The sequence below is a fragment of the Harpia harpyja genome, chromosome 12, assembly GCF_026419915.1.
Source record: "Harpia harpyja isolate bHarHar1 chromosome 12, bHarHar1 primary haplotype, whole genome shotgun sequence".
Lineage (NCBI taxonomy): Eukaryota > Metazoa > Chordata > Aves > Accipitriformes > Accipitridae > Harpia > Harpia harpyja.
Window position 1 is genome coordinate 6,709,254 of NC_068951.1, and position 18,464 is coordinate 6,727,717.

General features: G+C 37.5%; 1 protein-coding gene across 5 annotated transcripts; it reads left to right on the plus strand.

Moving 5' to 3' along the window:
* The first annotated feature begins 212 nt into the window (after positions 1-212).
* On the plus strand, positions 213-18,464 carry INPP5K (inositol polyphosphate-5-phosphatase K). Of its 5 annotated transcripts, none has more exons than XM_052803774.1 (13): positions 213-360; positions 2,943-3,050; positions 3,733-3,841; positions 6,776-6,892; positions 7,233-7,405; positions 8,913-9,024; positions 9,595-9,704; positions 10,298-10,324; positions 12,057-12,249; positions 12,497-12,634; positions 13,176-13,259; positions 14,534-14,638; positions 15,745-18,464. In XM_052803774.1, the coding sequence occupies exons 1-13, from the start codon at positions 314-316 to the stop codon at positions 15,841-15,843; spliced, it is 1,422 nt and encodes a 473-aa protein (XP_052659734.1). In that variant the 5' UTR covers positions 213-313; the 3' UTR covers positions 15,844-18,464. The 5 variants fall into 5 exon arrangements, with proteins under 5 accessions (XP_052659734.1, XP_052659735.1, XP_052659733.1 ...); XM_052803770.1 differs by lacking the exon at positions 213-360 and adding an exon at positions 2,301-2,729; XM_052803775.1 differs by lacking the exon at positions 10,298-10,324.

Here is an 18,464-nt window from a genome sequence, read left to right on the forward strand (position 1 = left end):
ACGCCTCCGCCTCCTTTTGTTGTGGGTGCTGGGGGCGGGGATCGCGGTGCAGCCCCGGGGGTGCAAAAGCCGCCTTGGCGCCTGCACGCGCCGCCGGGGTCCTCCCGCGCGCCGGGCGGCGCCGCCGCCGCCGCCCTTCCGCAGCCCCGTCCCGCCTCCGTCACGCGCGCCAATGGGCGCCGAGCGCTGCCGGCAGCGGGCGCGTCGCCGCTGAGGGGAACGAGGAGGCCGCGGGCCGGGCCGGGACCGTCTGGGTGAGGCCGGGGCCTTTGCTGTCCCCTTCGCATCGCTTCCTGACTGGAAGCCCTGGGGAATGGAGCCTGCGGGCTCGGAGCAGCGCGGCGCCGTCAGGGAGCTGAGGTGAGCGGTCGGGGGCGGAGGGGCGGCTCGGCGTGAGGGCGCGGGTCTGAGGGCGGCTTTTGCGAGGACGGGGGAAAAGTAGCTACGGCGTTACGCAATTGGCTCAGAATTAGCGAAACTTGTGTTTCTGCTTATTAACAGGGAGTTATACTAATTGGCGATGTTGCGTAGTCATTGGAAATAGAGAAGAAAAGCTGATTTTCTGATTTGGAGGCGTCGGTACTGGAGTCGTTTCAGGGAGGCTTACTGAGTATTGTTTGGGTCCTCAGGACTTTGCAGAGACCTACTTACGTTTAATGAGGGCAAGATCTACTGCGTTTGCTGTTAATGTATGTAGTGTCAAATCTGTCGCTTTTCGTGAGGAGGAAGGAGCTTAATAAATCTTTGGCGTCTGCTTTTACGGTGTTTTTATGTTGTGTCTTCACGTTTTGTCTCGCACTGTGGGCTTGGTTCGCTAGAGAAATCTACTCAAAGGGTAGTTGAATGGTTGTCTATAACACGAAAATTAAAAAAAAAAAAACAAACACAAAAACCACCAACGAACACTAACGTTTGCTCAAAGATCTTAAAAGTCATCTTAACACAGTATTATAAACACTATGAACCTAAAAAATTCTCTGCTATTAAATCATTTCAGGAGTCAGTGTCACTAAATAATATATTCAGTAGTTTGCTCATATTTAGAAATGTGTTTGCAGAAAGCGTATTTGAGACTGTACTCTAGTGGTACTGAATGCTTCCAGAATAGTTTGAGCAGTATTGTCTTCCCTTTAGTAAAGACTGTTTTTGTGTCATCAGATGAAAATTGGTATCACTCTAGTCTCCCCTCTTTACTGTGGGTAGTACTTGTACGGCCTTGTGAAGTAGTTGGGAGCATCAGTAGACCTTTGGGACAGCACAATGCTGTAGGTTATTTGCTGCGCGGATGCATGTACCTTCCTCACTATTAAGTTTTTCCTGCAGACGTAGTCATAACCTGCAGTGACACTGAATTATTAAGGATGTTCTTGAAACTTTTACAAGTATTTTTTCTTTTGGTGTACATTCTAGCACTGCAGCCTTTCCTGTGTTCTTATCAGTAGTGTGGATACTGGGCACTTTGAGGAATTTAATTTCTGTCAGTAATGACTGATGACTTCAATATTACTTCAGGTTTGTTTAATTGGATAATTGTCTTATGAAATTAGTAACTGGAGAGTGTTCCCAAGTGATACATCTCTGATGGCAGAATTAGATCGGCAGCATTTCCCCCTCCCCCCCCTAGAAATCTGTTTTAGAATAGCTTTTGGCTGACTTCAGTGTAGCCTTACAAAGGGAAACTATTGGTGAGAGAAATTATGGATCATTTTAGTCTGGTATGCAAGGTCACTTTCCAGCCCTTCCACATACATTGTGTGTCACCTTGAGCAGGCAGTTGATTGGGGGATAAAAATATGGACCTAATAATGGATGTATTGGTGGGATTCACTGTTTAACTATCAGTGTTTATAAGGTCCTTCTAGGACCCTAAGCTGGATGGAAAATTAACAGCTTATTATTTTTTAAGCCTGTCCGACATGTAACAAGACTGATGGTAAAGTGAATCCCTTTTTAGAAGCTCTGATACTGAAATTACCATCTTGCAAAAAACAACAGACAAGTCCTGTGATGTGCAAATATTTCTGACAGCGCTCGGGAGGAGCAATAGCTTTGTTTGGTTTTGGTCAGAACTGTGTATTTGTATGTTTGGGAGCTGGAGATTATATTTCTACTAGCCTGCAGATGGAGGCACATGATTGATTCAAATCAACAATAAATTCTTTTCAATCTTGAGCTTATAGAATTAACCACATTAAATCTATTATGAAGAAACAATTCACTGTGGGAGGTAGGATGTGATTGCAGCTTTTGTAACAACCCATTGAGTGTGGTGGTAATGCTACAGTTTTTTTCAGCGTTGCTGTATCTACATTTGTCCTTTTGCCTGAGAAGCAATGCTGAATTTCACATGAGTGGAAACTTGATCTGGAAGACCCATAGCCATCTGTTTCTTTTATACTTAGGATTTTAATGGGCTAGTCCTTCACAGTGTAGTTACTCTTTTCTTTTGAGCAAATGGCATCCTTCAGTAGTGAAGATGCATTTCAAGATTCAGCAGCCCTCTCCCTAAATGATTTAGAAAGCCTGCACAACTTCCGCAGCCGGTCTGCGAGTTTCAGCAGCACAGGGTCTAGTGGCCGCTTGCAGCTCCGTCAACGAGTAGCCCAGCTTATGGCTTGTGTAGAGGACATCAGCTCGGATGATGACATTCATGAAGAAGTGTCTCGCACTCTAGATGAAGCTTTCCTTATCTGGGGGAAAAAGCTGAAGGATAAGTGGCAAGAGTTCAGGTTTTGTTCCCTCTAGTTGATTGTTTTTGTGATGGTGGTGTTTTTTTAATGCTAGCTAATAAATAGATTTCTGATTGAAGAAAAGTGACAGAAAATCTTTGTTTTCTGTAGATGGAAATTCTGCGGGGAAATTAGACGCTCTTAGGGTTGGTTACCTGTTTGTGTTTCAGTTTTAGCATTGGTTTTTTGTGATTTTTGTTTGTTTGTTTGTAGACTACACTTAGTTACTTGGAATGTGGGCACAGCTTCTCCACCTCCTGATGTCACTAGTTTACTTCAGCTCAATTCACTGGGCCCAACTATGGATATGTACGTTATAGGGTAAGTATATATTAAAGAACTTGCTTTTGTTTATTGCAAAACTGCTAAGTCTCAACAGCTTACTGTCTGTTTTGGAAGGACTGTGCAATGTGAATCACTGCCTAGGAGACGGTTTAACATTATTGCTAACAGAAGGTGAAGACTAGAGTTAGTGACTTAAAACAGAGGTGATTTATAGCAAGAGAATCTTCTTTCTGCTGTTGTTTTGTGACAAAATACAGAATAACTTTTTTCTAAACACACGAAAAGGTTTTGGCTGGTGTTTTCTTTGCTGGCATGTAGAGGCGTATTCATTTTGATGTAAAAGTTATCCAAAATTCAACTTGTTTTAAAGAAATTACTGCAAGCTTATTAGGCACAATCTGCCATCATGTTTTCCAAATTTCCTGGAAATTTTAAAGACCTGACAGCCAGGTTATTTGTCATTACATATCTTGAGTCTAACATTGTCCTAAACTGTTTTCAGGTGTATATAAGCTCCTTTAACTTTGCTTTTGCCAGTGTTAGATGTGTTAGACCTGTGGATGAGTTACACTGCTTGTATATGAGAAACTGAACAGCAAGAAATTTCTGACTTATGCTGAGAGAGGTCTGTTAGGATGTTGTGGTCTGTGTTCTGGAAATGTTATATGAATTCTGTCAAAACCAAATGATACAGTGTGAGTAATCTTGATGTATTCAGCTTACAGGAGGTGAACTCAAGAATCACAAATTTTCTGTCTGACTTGGCATTTGATGATCCATGGAGCATTTTTTTCATGACTGTATTGTCTCCATTGGGATATATCAAGGTAATTGTTTACATCTCTTAAGTGTCACAGCATGAAGGAAAATGTCTTCCCCAGACATTCCCCATTCAGACTTTTTTTTTTTCCCCCTCAAACTCTCCATAAAAGATAAGTTAGTTGATGGTGTTTTTTGCAGGTGTCAGTCACTTCCATAGATACACGTATATTAGAAGTGATTCTTCATCATGCTTGTGTTTTCCTGGTTTGTTGATAAAGGCAATTTAAATTTTTCTCTATTAATAATGATGTCCTTAATTTTAGCTGTAAAAATTGGACGTATGCTTTTTTCATTTCTCATTTGGAATAATTGGGCAGTTTTGATGCTTTTGCAGCTCAGATGACAAACAGCAAGAAGTTGTTCAGATATACTGGCAATGGCCTGTATAAGTGCTGCAGAATTGTGTGATGAATAGAAAAATACTCCTGTCGTAGTAAAAGTGCATTCTCAAGGAACAGAGTAATGAAGGTTATTTAAAATGAAATGTGATGTAAACTTACACTCAATAGCATATTTCTTGTGGCCACAATATCTCTATCTCTCTCTTGTTTGTAGAAAATTTTTTTGCTCTGTGAAATATTGGGGAACTGTATTGTGATGCTTCTAATGTAGTCTGCTTAAGTACCTGCTTTCCCTATAAATATCCCAAGCAATGGCAGTGATTTTCGTTAAGATTGGTAAGGTTTCTTTTTCTTTTTTTTTCCAACTTGTTTGCAGGTGAAAATAAATTGCATATATGTAAAACAGGATTTTAGTGGGTATATATATTTTTCTGAGGACTTTATTTTTGATTGAAGACCTAGAACATTGTATGGTAGTTTAAATGACAAGATTTTTGGTAATATCTGGGGCATAAGATCAGCTAAAGTACTAGCTACTTTAATAATGCAAACAATAAACATAGGAGGATATCCTGAATTTCTTTAATAAAAAGATATTAAAAGCCTTTTGAATGTTGTATTGGTTTTCCAAGTCAAGCATTATTTCAGGGTGATTTTGCTGAGATGATTGTATTATCTGCATGCTAATCAGACTCAGTAGTTGTGCCATTCTTTTAACTGTAATTAAACAAAACAAAGGACCCATTGGGAATTATAAAAAGGAAAAAAAAAACATTGTTCATTCTAGTGTTAGTCATTGCTGATAAAGATTCAAAATCTGGCTGTGGGCTGACATTCAGGCCCTATATACAGACAGTTAAAAAGAATTCCTAGTGGTACGCATGGTTGATTTTGAATTCTAATTTATAAATGCGACACTTTGGACGCACTAATGAATGGATGCTGCCACCTAATGGTTTTCAGCAGGACTTGGTTAGCACTAATAATAAGGGCACTGTCAGGCCAGGTCAAAATCAAAACAGGCAGTGAGGAGACCTTATGCTAGGACTTATCTGGGAAGTTGGCTGAGGAGAGGAACAGTTACCCCTTCTTTGCTGACTTGTGACGAGGTTGGGTGTAGAGGGGTAGTTGTCATCCTTGGGGCATGTCCCACACATCTTGTCCCTTCAATAACTGGGTCCATTTTCAGTGTTAAGTTGGTTGGAGTCAGTCAATTCTTTCACCATAAAGAGAATCACGTCCCCACTATGAAAGGTCTTTGCTTGATTTGGCATTACATACTGGTGGGACTAGTGCTAGTTCCAGCAGAGGAGGGATCCATTGTGTTTTGACATTCAAGACTACAGAGAGAAGAGTTTTCATATGGATCTTAAGAAATGTCTGGGGACTGGCCCACAGCAGAATGAAATGTAGCAAATAATAAAGGGAACTGAAAGATCTTGGTATCACATGAACATAATTACAGGAAGGAGAATACTGGTTACACCAAATGTCTGATCAAATACAAATATTTATGCATTATCTAGTAATTGTGATCCATCATTTCAATATCCTGTTTAGTATTTTGTTGGGTTCAAGGACAATGAAAACATTAGCATATATTCTGTAATCATTTAATTATGTAGATGTGGAGGCAAAGAAAGGAGGAGTTCTGTTTTAAATTTTGGGCTGTGCTTGTGTACTTCTCCAGCAGTTGTATAGTCAGTGTTATTCTTAATATCAGGTTTTATTCTAATGTAGTCTTTCTCTAAGTTCATCCAGCATAAAATTGAACTACAGTTAGTTTATTTCAGTGGCTGTATTTTAAATTGAATCATTATCACTAAAACAAACCATGGTCTCATGCCAGGAACATTGTAAAGTTCATAGATTTTTAATGAAGAACATCTTTGTTAGACTATTTCCACACGCACAGAAAAACCCCCAAACCACAAAAAACGCCCAGTATCTTAAAGCTTAAACAGTGTCTTACGTGCTCCCTAAGCATCTTTGCTTTGGAAGTGTTTGGTAAATCAGTTTTTACAGGCATTGCAGGCAAGAGTTACTGCTACTTGCAGTTCATTGTTCTTGCAAATGCCTAGAATTAACCGCTGTGCTTTTTAGGCATTTTAATGGCATTTAGAATGATTAGTTATCTGCTGAAGGATGTTTCAATTTGAAAAACTTGCTCCTGTTGGAGGACTTCTAGGTATGCACTATTAAGATTATAGGTGAAAAATCAAGTATTTGGTTCTTCATGAACAGGTTGCTTAAAGCTCACAAGAGGCTGGTGAGGCAGAAGAAAGGTCTTTAAAGATGTTTGGGCAAATACACGTTTTGAGGTCAACTTCAGATTTGTAATATACTGTTACAACTAACGTGAATTAGTTGAGAGATTCATCAAAACTGTTTATAAGCAAGTCTACTGTAAGAATGTATTCTTTACAGCGCTGAAATGCATCTGCATTTATTGTGTCGTAGTACTGAAGCCTGGCTTGGCGTGGGAATTGCATGACTTCTGCTATGGCATTCTTCGCCTAAAAGCTCCTATGAAGTAGACCCAAGGAATTCCAAATACCTTCCTGGAAATGACCATTCCCTCTTTCGTATCTCTTCCAGCTCTCCTCCGTTCGCATGCAGGGATTACTACTTCTCGTCTTTGTGAAGCATGTCCACCTTCCTTTCATACGAGACATTCATACCCACTACACACGCACAGGCCTGTATGGATACTGGGTAAGGAAGTATCTGAGACTTGATGGCCTTGGTTACTTATGCTTATGGTGGTGTGTGCCTCTAAATGGTTTCATGGTGGGAGAGAGTGGTTTTATGGTTTACTTAAAAATTAATAAACTGACAAGCAGTGAGACTCACTTGTTTGAACCTTGTATGCAAGCGTGCAGCACAGAACATAATTTTACCAGTTTATTAGCTGATATACAACAACTTATGTACGAAAAAATTGTATTAATTTAAATCTAAATAGCAAGATTTAAAAATTTATAGGTGTTGTTAATAGTTACATTTGCAGGTGTTGACTATAGTTTCAGAGATCGTTATTCATCTTCCATACCAGGGGAACAAAGGAGGAGTCACTGTCCGCATGTCCCTCTATGGTCATACAATTTGTTTCATGAACTGCCACTTGCCAGCTCACATGGAGAATACAGAGCAGCGATTGGATGACTTTGAGAAAATTCTGGAAATGCAGTTTGAAGGAGAGAATATTCCAAGTACCTTGGATCATGAGTGAGTTGTTGAGACCCTATTCTGTCTGTGTTGTTTTTTATCTGTTACGGGGTAAACTCGTGCACTAGAGAGTTTTGGTTTTGGAGTTTTCATCCATTATTTTTATTTTAAATGTTTTTTCAGCCCTGACCCTGAATCCTGGGAGGAAAAGATAACCTGGAAGATGGAGTTCTATTTTGCAAGACTGTTCTCTTCCAGTCTTGAATGACATTAAATGTACTGCACGTGTCATGTGCTGAAGAGCTTTAGAAGCTAAAGCCCGTTTATACCAAAAACCCTTTAGATCACTATTAAATGTTTATCTTCCTCCATTTTTTGAGGAGATTTGTGTTATGTTTTGGATTGGTTTTATTCCTATTGAAATAGGAATATTCAGCCTTTAAAACCTTGATTGATGATTTCTGTAGCTATATGAATTACACTTACCTCAGGTGTCTCACAAAAAAAACCCCCAAATCCCAAAATAAACCTGATTCGGGCCACTAATTGAGCTCTTGTTCCTTAATTCTGCAGGAATTATTTGTATGTTCCTTTGTTTTCATGTGCTAGAGTCTAAAGATGGTAATAGAACCATTTAAAACAGGGTTGAGAAAACATTTTAGTTTGGTAATTTTTTTTTTTTTAATATATATCCATAAAACTGCCAGGACAGATAAATCCGGAATAGGTATGTAATATCACTTTAATTCTTAATGAGTTCATTAGAATTAGGTAAAAATGTGTGACACAGGACTTTCAAAATTACTACTTTTCCTGCCTTAGTATAAGTGTTTGATATTTCATGTGTTTCAATTTAATGTGTTTCATTTTCTTGATTATGTACATGGGCATGTACCAAATCACCTACTGTTATCTTCTAAGAAGAAATTACAAATTGAAATAAAAATTTTGTTTTCATAAGATCAAGTTTGGGGTATCCATGCCTGAACAAAACATTGAAAGTAATGATTTTCAAAGAGAAGTTAATTTAGTTGAAGAAACAGCTTTCCTATTGTTTAAAACATTGCTGATAATACACTGCACTGCTTCGTAATAATAACTTTCTTTCCTAATAACTATAGAACACCTACTATGTATCCCTGCTTTCCCAAGGCGCTAAACCAGAGCTCTGAGTTAGTGGATTAACATAACCAGCTTGTGTATAGGTCATGAATTTTGTGAATTGTTTTACCTACTGTTAAAATTTAATTCTAAATCTGTCTCTAATAGAGATGTAAGTCATTAGGAGACTCGGGAGAAGTTAATACCCAGGCAGTAATGAGCAACTGGCAAGAATGCAAGGGACTTAATTTACTATTTCAATTCCTTTAAATTTTTTGTTTAGCAGCAGGTTATCCCTATTTAAGCTTATCTATAACAACTTCATGTTTGTGTTTAAGCTGTTTAGATTAATATAAGTTATTAGAGCACTAATTAGCATAATGGCTTATATTCTATTGAATTCTTCCCTTGTGTTAATGGATTCCTATAAATCTTCCTTGGGTTTTTGCTTTTCCGTTTTTTTAAGTGTTCTCTTCTGGTTTGGAGATCTAAACTTCCGGATAGCAGATTATGGCATACATTTTGTCCGAGAATCAATAAATAACAAGCGTTACAATCTGCTGTGGGAAAAGGACCAGGTATGTTGTCTTAATCTGTTTGGGGGTTTTGTTTGTTTTGTTTTTAATGCATACAAACACAACACGGTCGTGAACATTACTACCTCTTGAGTTTTTAATTTCTATTAAAGAACACAAATTCGGAGTAGTCATGAGGTGGAACAGACCTAGCTGTTCTCTCTCTCACTTCTCAGTCATAACCCCACGTTAATTGCAAAATTTTTCTGCTTTTGTTTAGTTTCTTACTCATTTACAATGCTCATGTTTGACTGAAGCTTTCTTTGAACTTTATGGCTTGTGAATTGTTCCTCACCTTAATTTCTCCTCCTTTTTTCTTCTCCCAAGCATTATTTTTAAGAGAAGCTTATTCTGGAATTTTTTTTGAGTCAAACTGCTACAAAACTTTTAAACAGATCCTGTCAAGAGTTCTGGCAGTAACAAAGAGGAACTTCTGAATTTACCTTTCCAAATACATTGTACTGACAGATGTTGAATTCTTCTTGGAACATGCTTTCTCATCTCCTTTCCCAATTGTCCTTTAAGCTCTGTTTTTTAAACATAATCTTTAAAAGTTACTTTTTATTTCTGCAGTTAAATATGGCAAAAAAGAAGGAAGCATTTCTTCAGGAATTCATAGAGGGTCCTCTGCAGTTTAAACCCACCTACAAGTTTGACCTTTATTCGGATGTATATGATACAAGGTAAAAGCATAATAAGATGAGTTTAGACTTGGAATATTAGAGTGAATGTGGTGCTTGACTAAATATCACTTTAGTAAGCAAATCTGAATTTCCTGAATGTACTGGTTAACCGGGGCTATTGGGCTATTCTGTTAGGCTCATTCAGTGGTCAGACCTGAATAAATGAATATTTCTGGCTGAAGAAGCCTGAGTCAGCTGATGGAAGGAGGGAAGTAGTGAAACAACCCAGCTTTCTTTTTGCAAAGACTAGGTTAACAGAATAAACCAGTGCTTGTTTAAGCCACTTCTTTTTTGTTCTTTAATACTAAAAGTGCCCATTGGTTGTCAGAAATAAGCAAAAGGAAAAGAGTAATTGTCTACAATTTTTATTTTCCTTCTCTGTTTAAGCATTTCATTTGATACTGCTGGTATTTGAAAATAAATGTAAATGTGTCTTTATAAATGAATTTTAAGTTGGAAATGGAGTAATTTAAGTTTCCAGAGTTTTTCTCTGACACTAAAGTTTGTTGTTAAGTATTAGTCTTATGTTTCAACAGAAGGATAAGTTCCTGTCCAAACAGGGGTTTTGTACTGATCTTTTTCTTTACTTCCAGAGAGCAGAAGTCCCTGTTTTGGTTTAAGTAAGAAGAGAACTTTCTGGATTTCATAGATTTGTAAATATTTCAGAATCAAAACAATGCTCCTTCCCGAGCTTTTGATTTGATTTTTGTGAAATATTTGAAAATCAGATGACAGCTGATTTTCTTCAGGGATTTTTCTGAACCTGTCTGAAAGCTGTAGTGTTATCTACTCTGCTGTTGCACTTAATATTGCAAGTTTATTCATTTGGATCCAAAGACATTTTGCTCCCTAATTGAGCATGAAGAGATATAATGGGACCAGCACTAAATCCATTTAACAAAAAACACTTATAATAATCCAAACCTAGGCATTCTAAGAATGATTCATAGCCTAATAGTTTGTATTGGCTCATTTAAAGAACAAAAAGTATGCTTACGCATACTGTGTGCATTCTGCTGTTGTTAAAGCTAGCAGAGGTATTATGGTCAGGTGGGGGGTGATCAGTAGACCTCAAGGCAAGCACCCTTGGAAAGTGTGCTTTATATGAAGCACACAGTATTTTGTTATCTTTGATACTTTTTCAATGTGGATTTTCAGGTTTTGTTTCCCATCTAATATGCCGTTTTCTCTAAAATAGTGAGTGTATTAACTTAAGCTGTTCTTCTGATATTTTCGTGCACAGCAGAGCAGACATATGCAGCTCATAAAGATTTCTGTCTGTCTATACAATTACTGGAGTAAGTGGGATATGGCCCCTTAGTCATTTAAAATCTTTTCACCTTACTAAAGGTGAGTCAGACTTGTAATGAGAAGGGGTAAAACAAAAGTATGTTGAATATGGAACTAAATGGCATTTCCAGTTTATGATGATCTTGATATTCAAAGTTATTAAACTGACAGTTTTCCTTACACATCCTGCTCATTAACGTTTATAATTCAATCCAGTCCATTCTAATTCCTCTTCCATAGGGTATGATCTTTTCTCCATTTCAATTTGAAGTGATACATCCATACAGAGAGTTGCTGTTAAGTCTTCTTCCCACTACAGAGAGAACCACGAAACGCTCATGTCTTCTGTTGTTATTGATATGGTATACAAGGAAACTCTGAATTATGATTACAGTTTGATGTATAGCACAGTTGCAGGTTGCAGGCACAACTTTCTTGATTATGGAATTTTTAAAACCTTTTGTTACGAGACAGCAATAGCTTGCAAACTTGAAAAGCAGGCTAGTAAAATTTAGAGGAACTTTAAATAAAGCATTGCTGTGTCACCTGTGATTAGTATAAGATACCTAAGTTTGTCCATTTTTTGTTGTTAAAAGAAACTTGTTCTCAAATGTTTTGAATAATATCAAACGTCATTCAGACTATTCCTACATCTTCCTTAAGTTTATGCCCCTTTTCTCAGAATAACTATACATTTGAAGCTTGGGGCAGTTGCTGTATTATCTCCATGTTCGTGCATGTTCTTATGGAGTGTTTTAGGAGAAAGTATCATTTCCTGTATGAAGCCGACTAACCTATTGAAATGCCCTTCTCCCCTTCATTTTACTCCTCTTTCGGAAACCTATGAAACTTATTTGTGGTAAATGGAGTTGAGCTCAAATTAAGGAAACCTTGGTTGTAAAGCATATTGAACAGAGCTGTAAAATGAAGCTTGGATGCGATTGCCTTCTTTTATTAATATGTATCTGACAGTCTTTTAACTTTGAGTAGATTTTGCACAGTAGTCTTAGGTTTTGGCAACTGTTTTTCTTCTCATTTCATTTTTATCTTACACTTTTGCAGTGAGAAGAAAAGAAAGCCAGCGTGGACCGATAGGATTCTTTGGAGAGTAAAAAATCTCTGCCAGCATGCATCAAAAGAAGGCGAATTCTCTGAAGAAGAACAGACAATTTCTGTTACTTTGAATAACTATATCAGCCACATGAGCTATGGCATCAGCGATCACAAACCTGTTACAGGAACTTTTGGGCTTGAGGTGCTGTCCCAGCTATGTTGTTAAGAAAAAGTTTGTTTTACCAAGTGTTGCCTTACAGAAGTTGGTTTTCTAAACTTTGTAAGTCATAATCTCTGTTTCATTCTGATTATAGTAAAAGCAGGAAATTGCTTTCAGGTTATTTCCATTCAGTTGAGAGTCCCACAGCAAATGTGCCAGAAATAACTTGAAAAGAATAACTGAAAGAATGACAGACTTAACTGACTTTAAATTCTGTTCTTTTGTCTAGTTGAAGCCTCTTCTATCAGATCCTTTGATCATACTGAATCCTGAGGGTGAGTGGAGTGCGGAACATGATGTTCTAATCAGCTATTCTGCAGTGCCTGAATTCCCAAGCAGTGCTTGGGACTGGATTGGACTCTTCAAGGTAATGTTACCACATCATGGCTCTTTACTCTAATGAAGATGGTGAATATGACTGGAAGAGGTAGTTGATAGTCTTCTGTCATGGGACATTGTGATTCTTGCTGGTGCAAAACTCTCTGAAATAGTTGTGTATATTTGATTGCTGTTAGTTTCTGTATGCTGACAGTTTAGTTGCATAGCATGCGAGCTCTTTTTGCACCCTTTAAATTCTCTGCTAAGATAATGTGGTGTTTTATTTAAGTAAAATGGTGCAGAAGCTGTGGAAAGGAATTGTCCTCCCCTAATGCCTGCAGTTCAAAAGATTTGTACAGCAAAGAAAGAACAAAAATAAAAGAAAGTCAGTGGAAGGGTGAGAGAACAGAGCACTTGCACCATCTCAGAAACAAAAGATTTGTGCATGCCTCCAGAATGTTTTGATCTTACAAGTGAAGTGTTTAATTACTTCAGTGAAGTAGTAAACATCTCTCACAACTTTTGAGTTTTCCATGTAGTATATTTTTTATTTCCTTCAGAAGGCTGATGGTTTGATTCTTTCTTTGCAGGTGGCTTTCCGGCATGTGAATGACTATGTTACTTATGCTTGGGTAGAAGATGATGAAATTTCTTCTAACAAAGACAGTAAACAAGTAAGCCAGTTGTATTTCTTTCTCATGTACTTTCCCATAGCATTCAAGGTCTATTTGTTCCATATCCCCTTCCTCTTATGGGTTCTGTATCCTCCTTCCCAGTCGAAGCTAATTGGGAGTGATATTATTGTTTAAAGTCCTTCTTCTTAATTCTTACTAATTTTCAGGTAGTTTAGCATACGTTCTCAGGTGTGATCATATTGCTTAAGGGAATTGATGAAAAAGCAATTTATTCCTGTAGTGACTTTTCATTGTATTAAAAACTACTGTCATTTTATATTTTGGTCAGTTTCTGCTACTGAAATAAGTAACTGGCCATTTTTGCATCCGATTGACAAAGTTGCTCAATGTATCCTAAATATTTATTGTGTGATTTTTGTTACAGTTTTAAGTACCTAATGTTACTAACACAATTAGTTCCAGGTATCTAATACAGCTACAGATTAGGGCTTCTTAGACTTTTCTTCATTTTGGCTCTTGAGTGTTTTGGTCCCTCTTTAAAAACTGCTGTCTGTTCCATAGCTTTCTAGTAGCGATTACCTAAAGTGATTTCAAACAAACCAACCAACAAACAAAACTTATTTTGAACAAATTATCTGTTTCCAGAGGTATTTATCTGAACAAACAGAAATTCAAATTTAGTTTTGGGACACAGTGAGTGCAAGAATGGATGAGATTTTCCAGGCAACAATGGAAAGCAGTTATTTCTTGTTAGAGATTTTGTAAGTTAGCATCAAGTTTACAACAAGAGCCCAATTGCATCGTATCAGTATTCTGAATCTCAGAATTTCTCTGATATCATGGTTTCCTATCACTAAGCTTAGAAATCTAAGTACAATGAACGCTGGTTTAGCAGGATACTGTGGGCTGCAGTTCAGGAGCCATGGGTCTTTATGATAGTACAAAATCGAGGTGGAGAGTCTGCTCTGCTGTGTCATGTAACAGCTTATTGCCACCAGGAGGCAGTTCATCTCCCTCCTTGCTGCTTGTGTGGCCTTGCTCCTTCCCTTACAGCTCTGGGTTTCTTCTCCCTTCTTGCTGAACCAAGTCAGCTTGCTAACATGGTGAAGGATATTCGGTTTTCCTCCCAGACTTAGTTTTCAGATGGTTTCATGAGTTATTTCTGTCCTCATCCTTTTTAGCTTACATTTAAAAACTTGCTTCTAAATAGTAAATACTGATTTTTATGGTGTCCTGAATGGCAGAGACTGCTTTTTTGTAAGCTTCTTTCTGTGTGGAAATTGCCCATTGCCTATTCTTATTCTTGTTGACAGGTTTACATGAGTGCTGCAGAAATACCTGATATGGGAGGAGAATTTTTGCTTTGTTACTATAGCAATAATTTGCAGTCAATAGTTGGTATCAGCCAGCCTTTTCAGGTAATATATTTGGAAGCTTTGATTAACATTGATGTGATTTTTATTTCTTTTGCTTTCATATGCAGCTGAACATAGGTGTGTGCAGCTGTACTAATCCTGGGGGAGGTGGCAGCAGAAGTAATTGCAAAGAGGATATATGCTGGCTAACATCCCGTAAAAGAATTTGCTGATATGCTAAAAGACTCTGAGTAGCTATTATGGCAACACATTGTAATGAAATAAGGCAGGTTTCCTTCTCTCAGCTTTCATTTTTGGAACTTCAGGCTCTGTCAGTTAGGTCCCTAGTTTCTGTAAAGATGAGAACTCAAATGAACTTAATTGCTGCCAACTTTCTGACAGATTCTAAGTGAACTCTTTGTGTTCCATTCTGTGGTAGATTTGCACGGAAGTGCTTCCTGTATATTTAGTCACTTGAATTTGGGAAAGACAGGGCAGCTGGAACTCAAGTTATTTGTTTAACAAGCTGCTTCGTTTAATTTCCGAAAGGGTAACTTAACCTGCACAGACTAGATGAGGTGACCGAGCATTGCTGCTTCTACACAAGCATTTTTTGCTTGTGCATAATTTTCATTTTGTTTGTGCATAATTTTCCATGCTGTTGTGGCTGTGATAATGTGTTGTAGAGTGATTTAAAATGGAAGATCTGCATTGTTGTTGGATGAAGGGTTTTAGAAGACTGTGAAACTCCATTACCTTAGGGGATACAGTAAGGAAAGTTACTGGGCTGGCTGGTATATCTCAGTGATACTGTTCATATTTTTCTTTCTATATTGGTGAGAAGCATTGCAGAGTCCAGTATTTCAGTTGTCTCTGAGCTTAAGATCTCCCACAAACTCTGCAGGATGATTGTCAGTGGTATGTGGATGTAACACACCATGTGCCTTTCTTTTTGCATGACAATGTTTTGGTATCAGTTTAGTGGGTTTTTACTAGGTTTGTTTTTGTTTTTGTTTTAAATTTCATAATTGCTGCATAGATGCATCACTTTTAATTTTCTCAGTTTCTAGCAAGTATGTAAGACATCTTTATATAATAATGTATTGATAGTACAGAGCAACAGAGTGTTTCTAAATGTGTTAATTTGTTAACTACTGTCTGTCTTCTAGATTCAGCCTAACAGAACATTAATAGAAAAGGATCTGACACAGGAAGAGAACAGCTGGATGCAGAAACCTGACAATCTAGAATCACTTGATGAGTTCTGAAGGCAGAAAGGGCATTTAGTGGTCCTGATTCAGGAGTCAGATGATTCTTTATGTCTTAGTGATTATAAGCTTTTACTCTTAGAAGATGGAGTAAGACAGTGCAAGTAAGACAGGTAGGATTGTTCAGAAACTTTCTAAGTTCATAGAAGATAATTTATTGTGAAAACAGATATTTTTATTGTTACAGGGAGAGTAACTCTCTTGCACTGGATGAGAAACGTAAAAATAGCACCGAATGAATGCTGTATGTTTTAAGGTGATAGAGATTTCTAATACAATGATTTAACCTAAGTGAGTTGTGATCTGTAATAGATTTTTAGGCTTGCTCCTTTTTTGTAGAGGATATTTTATTTACGATATAATATTTACTATGCTGTAACCACTTAATCATTGATTTCCAAATTTTGAGTTTAAATGAAGTTATTTAAAAAATTATTTATTAGCTACAGCTAGTTAGCTTGTTTTAAAATTTTATTTGCCTTTCAAATGTAAGCTAATTACCTTTTGGGAAACACATGTGGCAACAAGTCACATGAAAACAAAATCTTTGGAGTGTTTACTTTGGTAACAGATCCCTTTTCTTCATGCCTTACTGATAACTGTTTGTAGGATTTTCCAGATCGAGATACATTTATCAAAACACACTTTTCCTGATGTTTTTTTTTTTAATTCTTCTTTTATGAAACAATTCAGCAATTTGCCTGTTGCGTTTCTTCCTCTGATTTAAAAAAGCAAAATAAACCCACTTTTATACTAGTCCCTGGCTCAGAGTTAACCAGGATCCCACAATTTTTGAAAGAAATTGCTTAAGTTGAGAAATGCTTTAGCATAGGTGAGCAGACCATAGTTCATGAAGCACTTGTAGGCAAAGATCATGGTACTAAACCCTGATTGTTTTCTGTTGTCATACTGACAAAAAAAGCTAAAGCCATATTTAAGTACTTCCCTGATACCATCCTGCCACATAATTGCTACACTGACTACAGAGACGATGGGAATTATAAATGGGAAATTTCAGTGGAACAAATTCTTTCTTGTGGCATAATCTGTGCTACCAGAATTGTAAATCTCTTCAGTTTATAGCAATCAGTCTGCAAAATTTCTGTTTTTCTAGAGGTGCTTAAACCTTAATGGATCCTGTGCACTTGAGGGTGAAGATGGAGTAAGAAAAATCATGTACCTTTAAAAACCTGAAAGGTAGTTAGCTTCAGAAATGGTTTTGTTTCTTGATGAGGAAATGGAGATATTTGGAAAGGATTGGAAGAGGCACCAACATTCCACAGAATCTCAGACTGCAGTGCTGGAAAAGAGCACTTGTGAGTCTCCCATGTTCTAGATACAGAGCTTCGAGCTACATACTATGTATGGTAAGTAAAGTTAGTTAATAATCACTGTCATGTTGGTTATGGATGGAAAAGAGAAAATTCGGTTCAAGTGGAAGAGCAAAGCAAAGGATGTTGGTGTGTTTATGTTGGAATATTGCTTCAAAACTGAATGGATTCTTTTTGGCTCTTTTTCTCAAAGCCTTAGTTTTTTCAGGATTCTTTTGAGATAGAAGGTTAACACCTTGGTATGACATTTGTTTTGCAATTACTTGCTTATATCATACACTGTAGAAAATCTGTGGTCTGGATGTCTTTGTATACTGTGGAAACTATAACATAGGTTAACTGGTTAGGTAGTTCAGTGTGGGATTTAAGAACACTTAGCCTCTAAATTTTAGTCATATCTCAGCTTAATGCTTGGTGTTGGGAACTCTTTCCAGTTTTAAGTAGTGAGGGCAAGTTCAGAGGATACTGTGTTCATTGCATGGATTAAAACTGCCTTGAGGTTTACAGTTTGTACATTCCTGTTACACTTTGGAACAATAATAGAAACAGTTTTCACATTTGTACTGGTCTTACAAGAATTTGTTTTGCACTAAACCTTTCAGATATGTGACTTTTCATGGCAATTAGGGCATCAGACAAATCCCTACTGAATTGCAAAGAACTTTTGCAGTTCTTGAGTTGTATTCTGCTTCTGATTTTACTTGTGTAACTGTATTACCGTACTCCATGCAAGGAGATTCTGTGGAGAGCTCAAAGAATAGTGGTCTTTGAATTCCAGACCACAGCTGGCGATTTATTGTGGACCAAGATCCAGTTTCTTCTAATCGGGGTGCATCTGCTGTTCATGAGCAGCTCAGAGGGGGAGCCATACAGCTGCTTTACATGGGCAAGAAACTCAAGATCCTTAATGTTGTATGAGAGCTGATAACGCACTCTCTCAATCACTGGACACAGAAGCTGCATTTTGTAAACTAATCCTTTGAACCACAGGACTTCACTGAAAATGCCCACAGCAGCTGTGATTAAATCCGCTTGTGTGTTAGTAGGATGCTGCACAGAACTGTATACTTCTTTCTTAAGTATTATGCACACAGTGGCACTTTTGTTTACTACTGTTACCTATGGTAGCTTTTCAGACTATTCCATGACGTGTAATGATGCAATTTCTGATGAAATTTATCTTTCTTAAAACACCTTTAATTGGATGTTATAATCACTGGAAATGTTTTTATACTCACATGTTTTCTTTTCATGTACCACTAAAATAAATCCTGGCAGTGAAGTGTTCTA

What these genes read in the sequence shown, in the direction of transcription:
- INPP5K (XM_052803770.1), top strand. Translation starts at nt 2,455, where the DNA reads ATGGCATCCTTCAGTAGTGAAGATGCATTTCAAGATTCAGCAGCCCTC. An exon ending in CTCCATTGGGATATATCAAG is followed by an intron (nt 3,842 to 6,775) that starts GTAATTGTTTAC and finishes TATCTCTTCCAG; the next exon opens with CTCTCCTCCGTTCGCATGCA. An exon ending in CCAAGTACCTTGGATCATGA is followed by an intron (nt 7,406 to 8,912) that starts GTGAGTTGTTGA and finishes CGTTTTTTTAAG; the next exon opens with TGTTCTCTTCTGGTTTGGAG.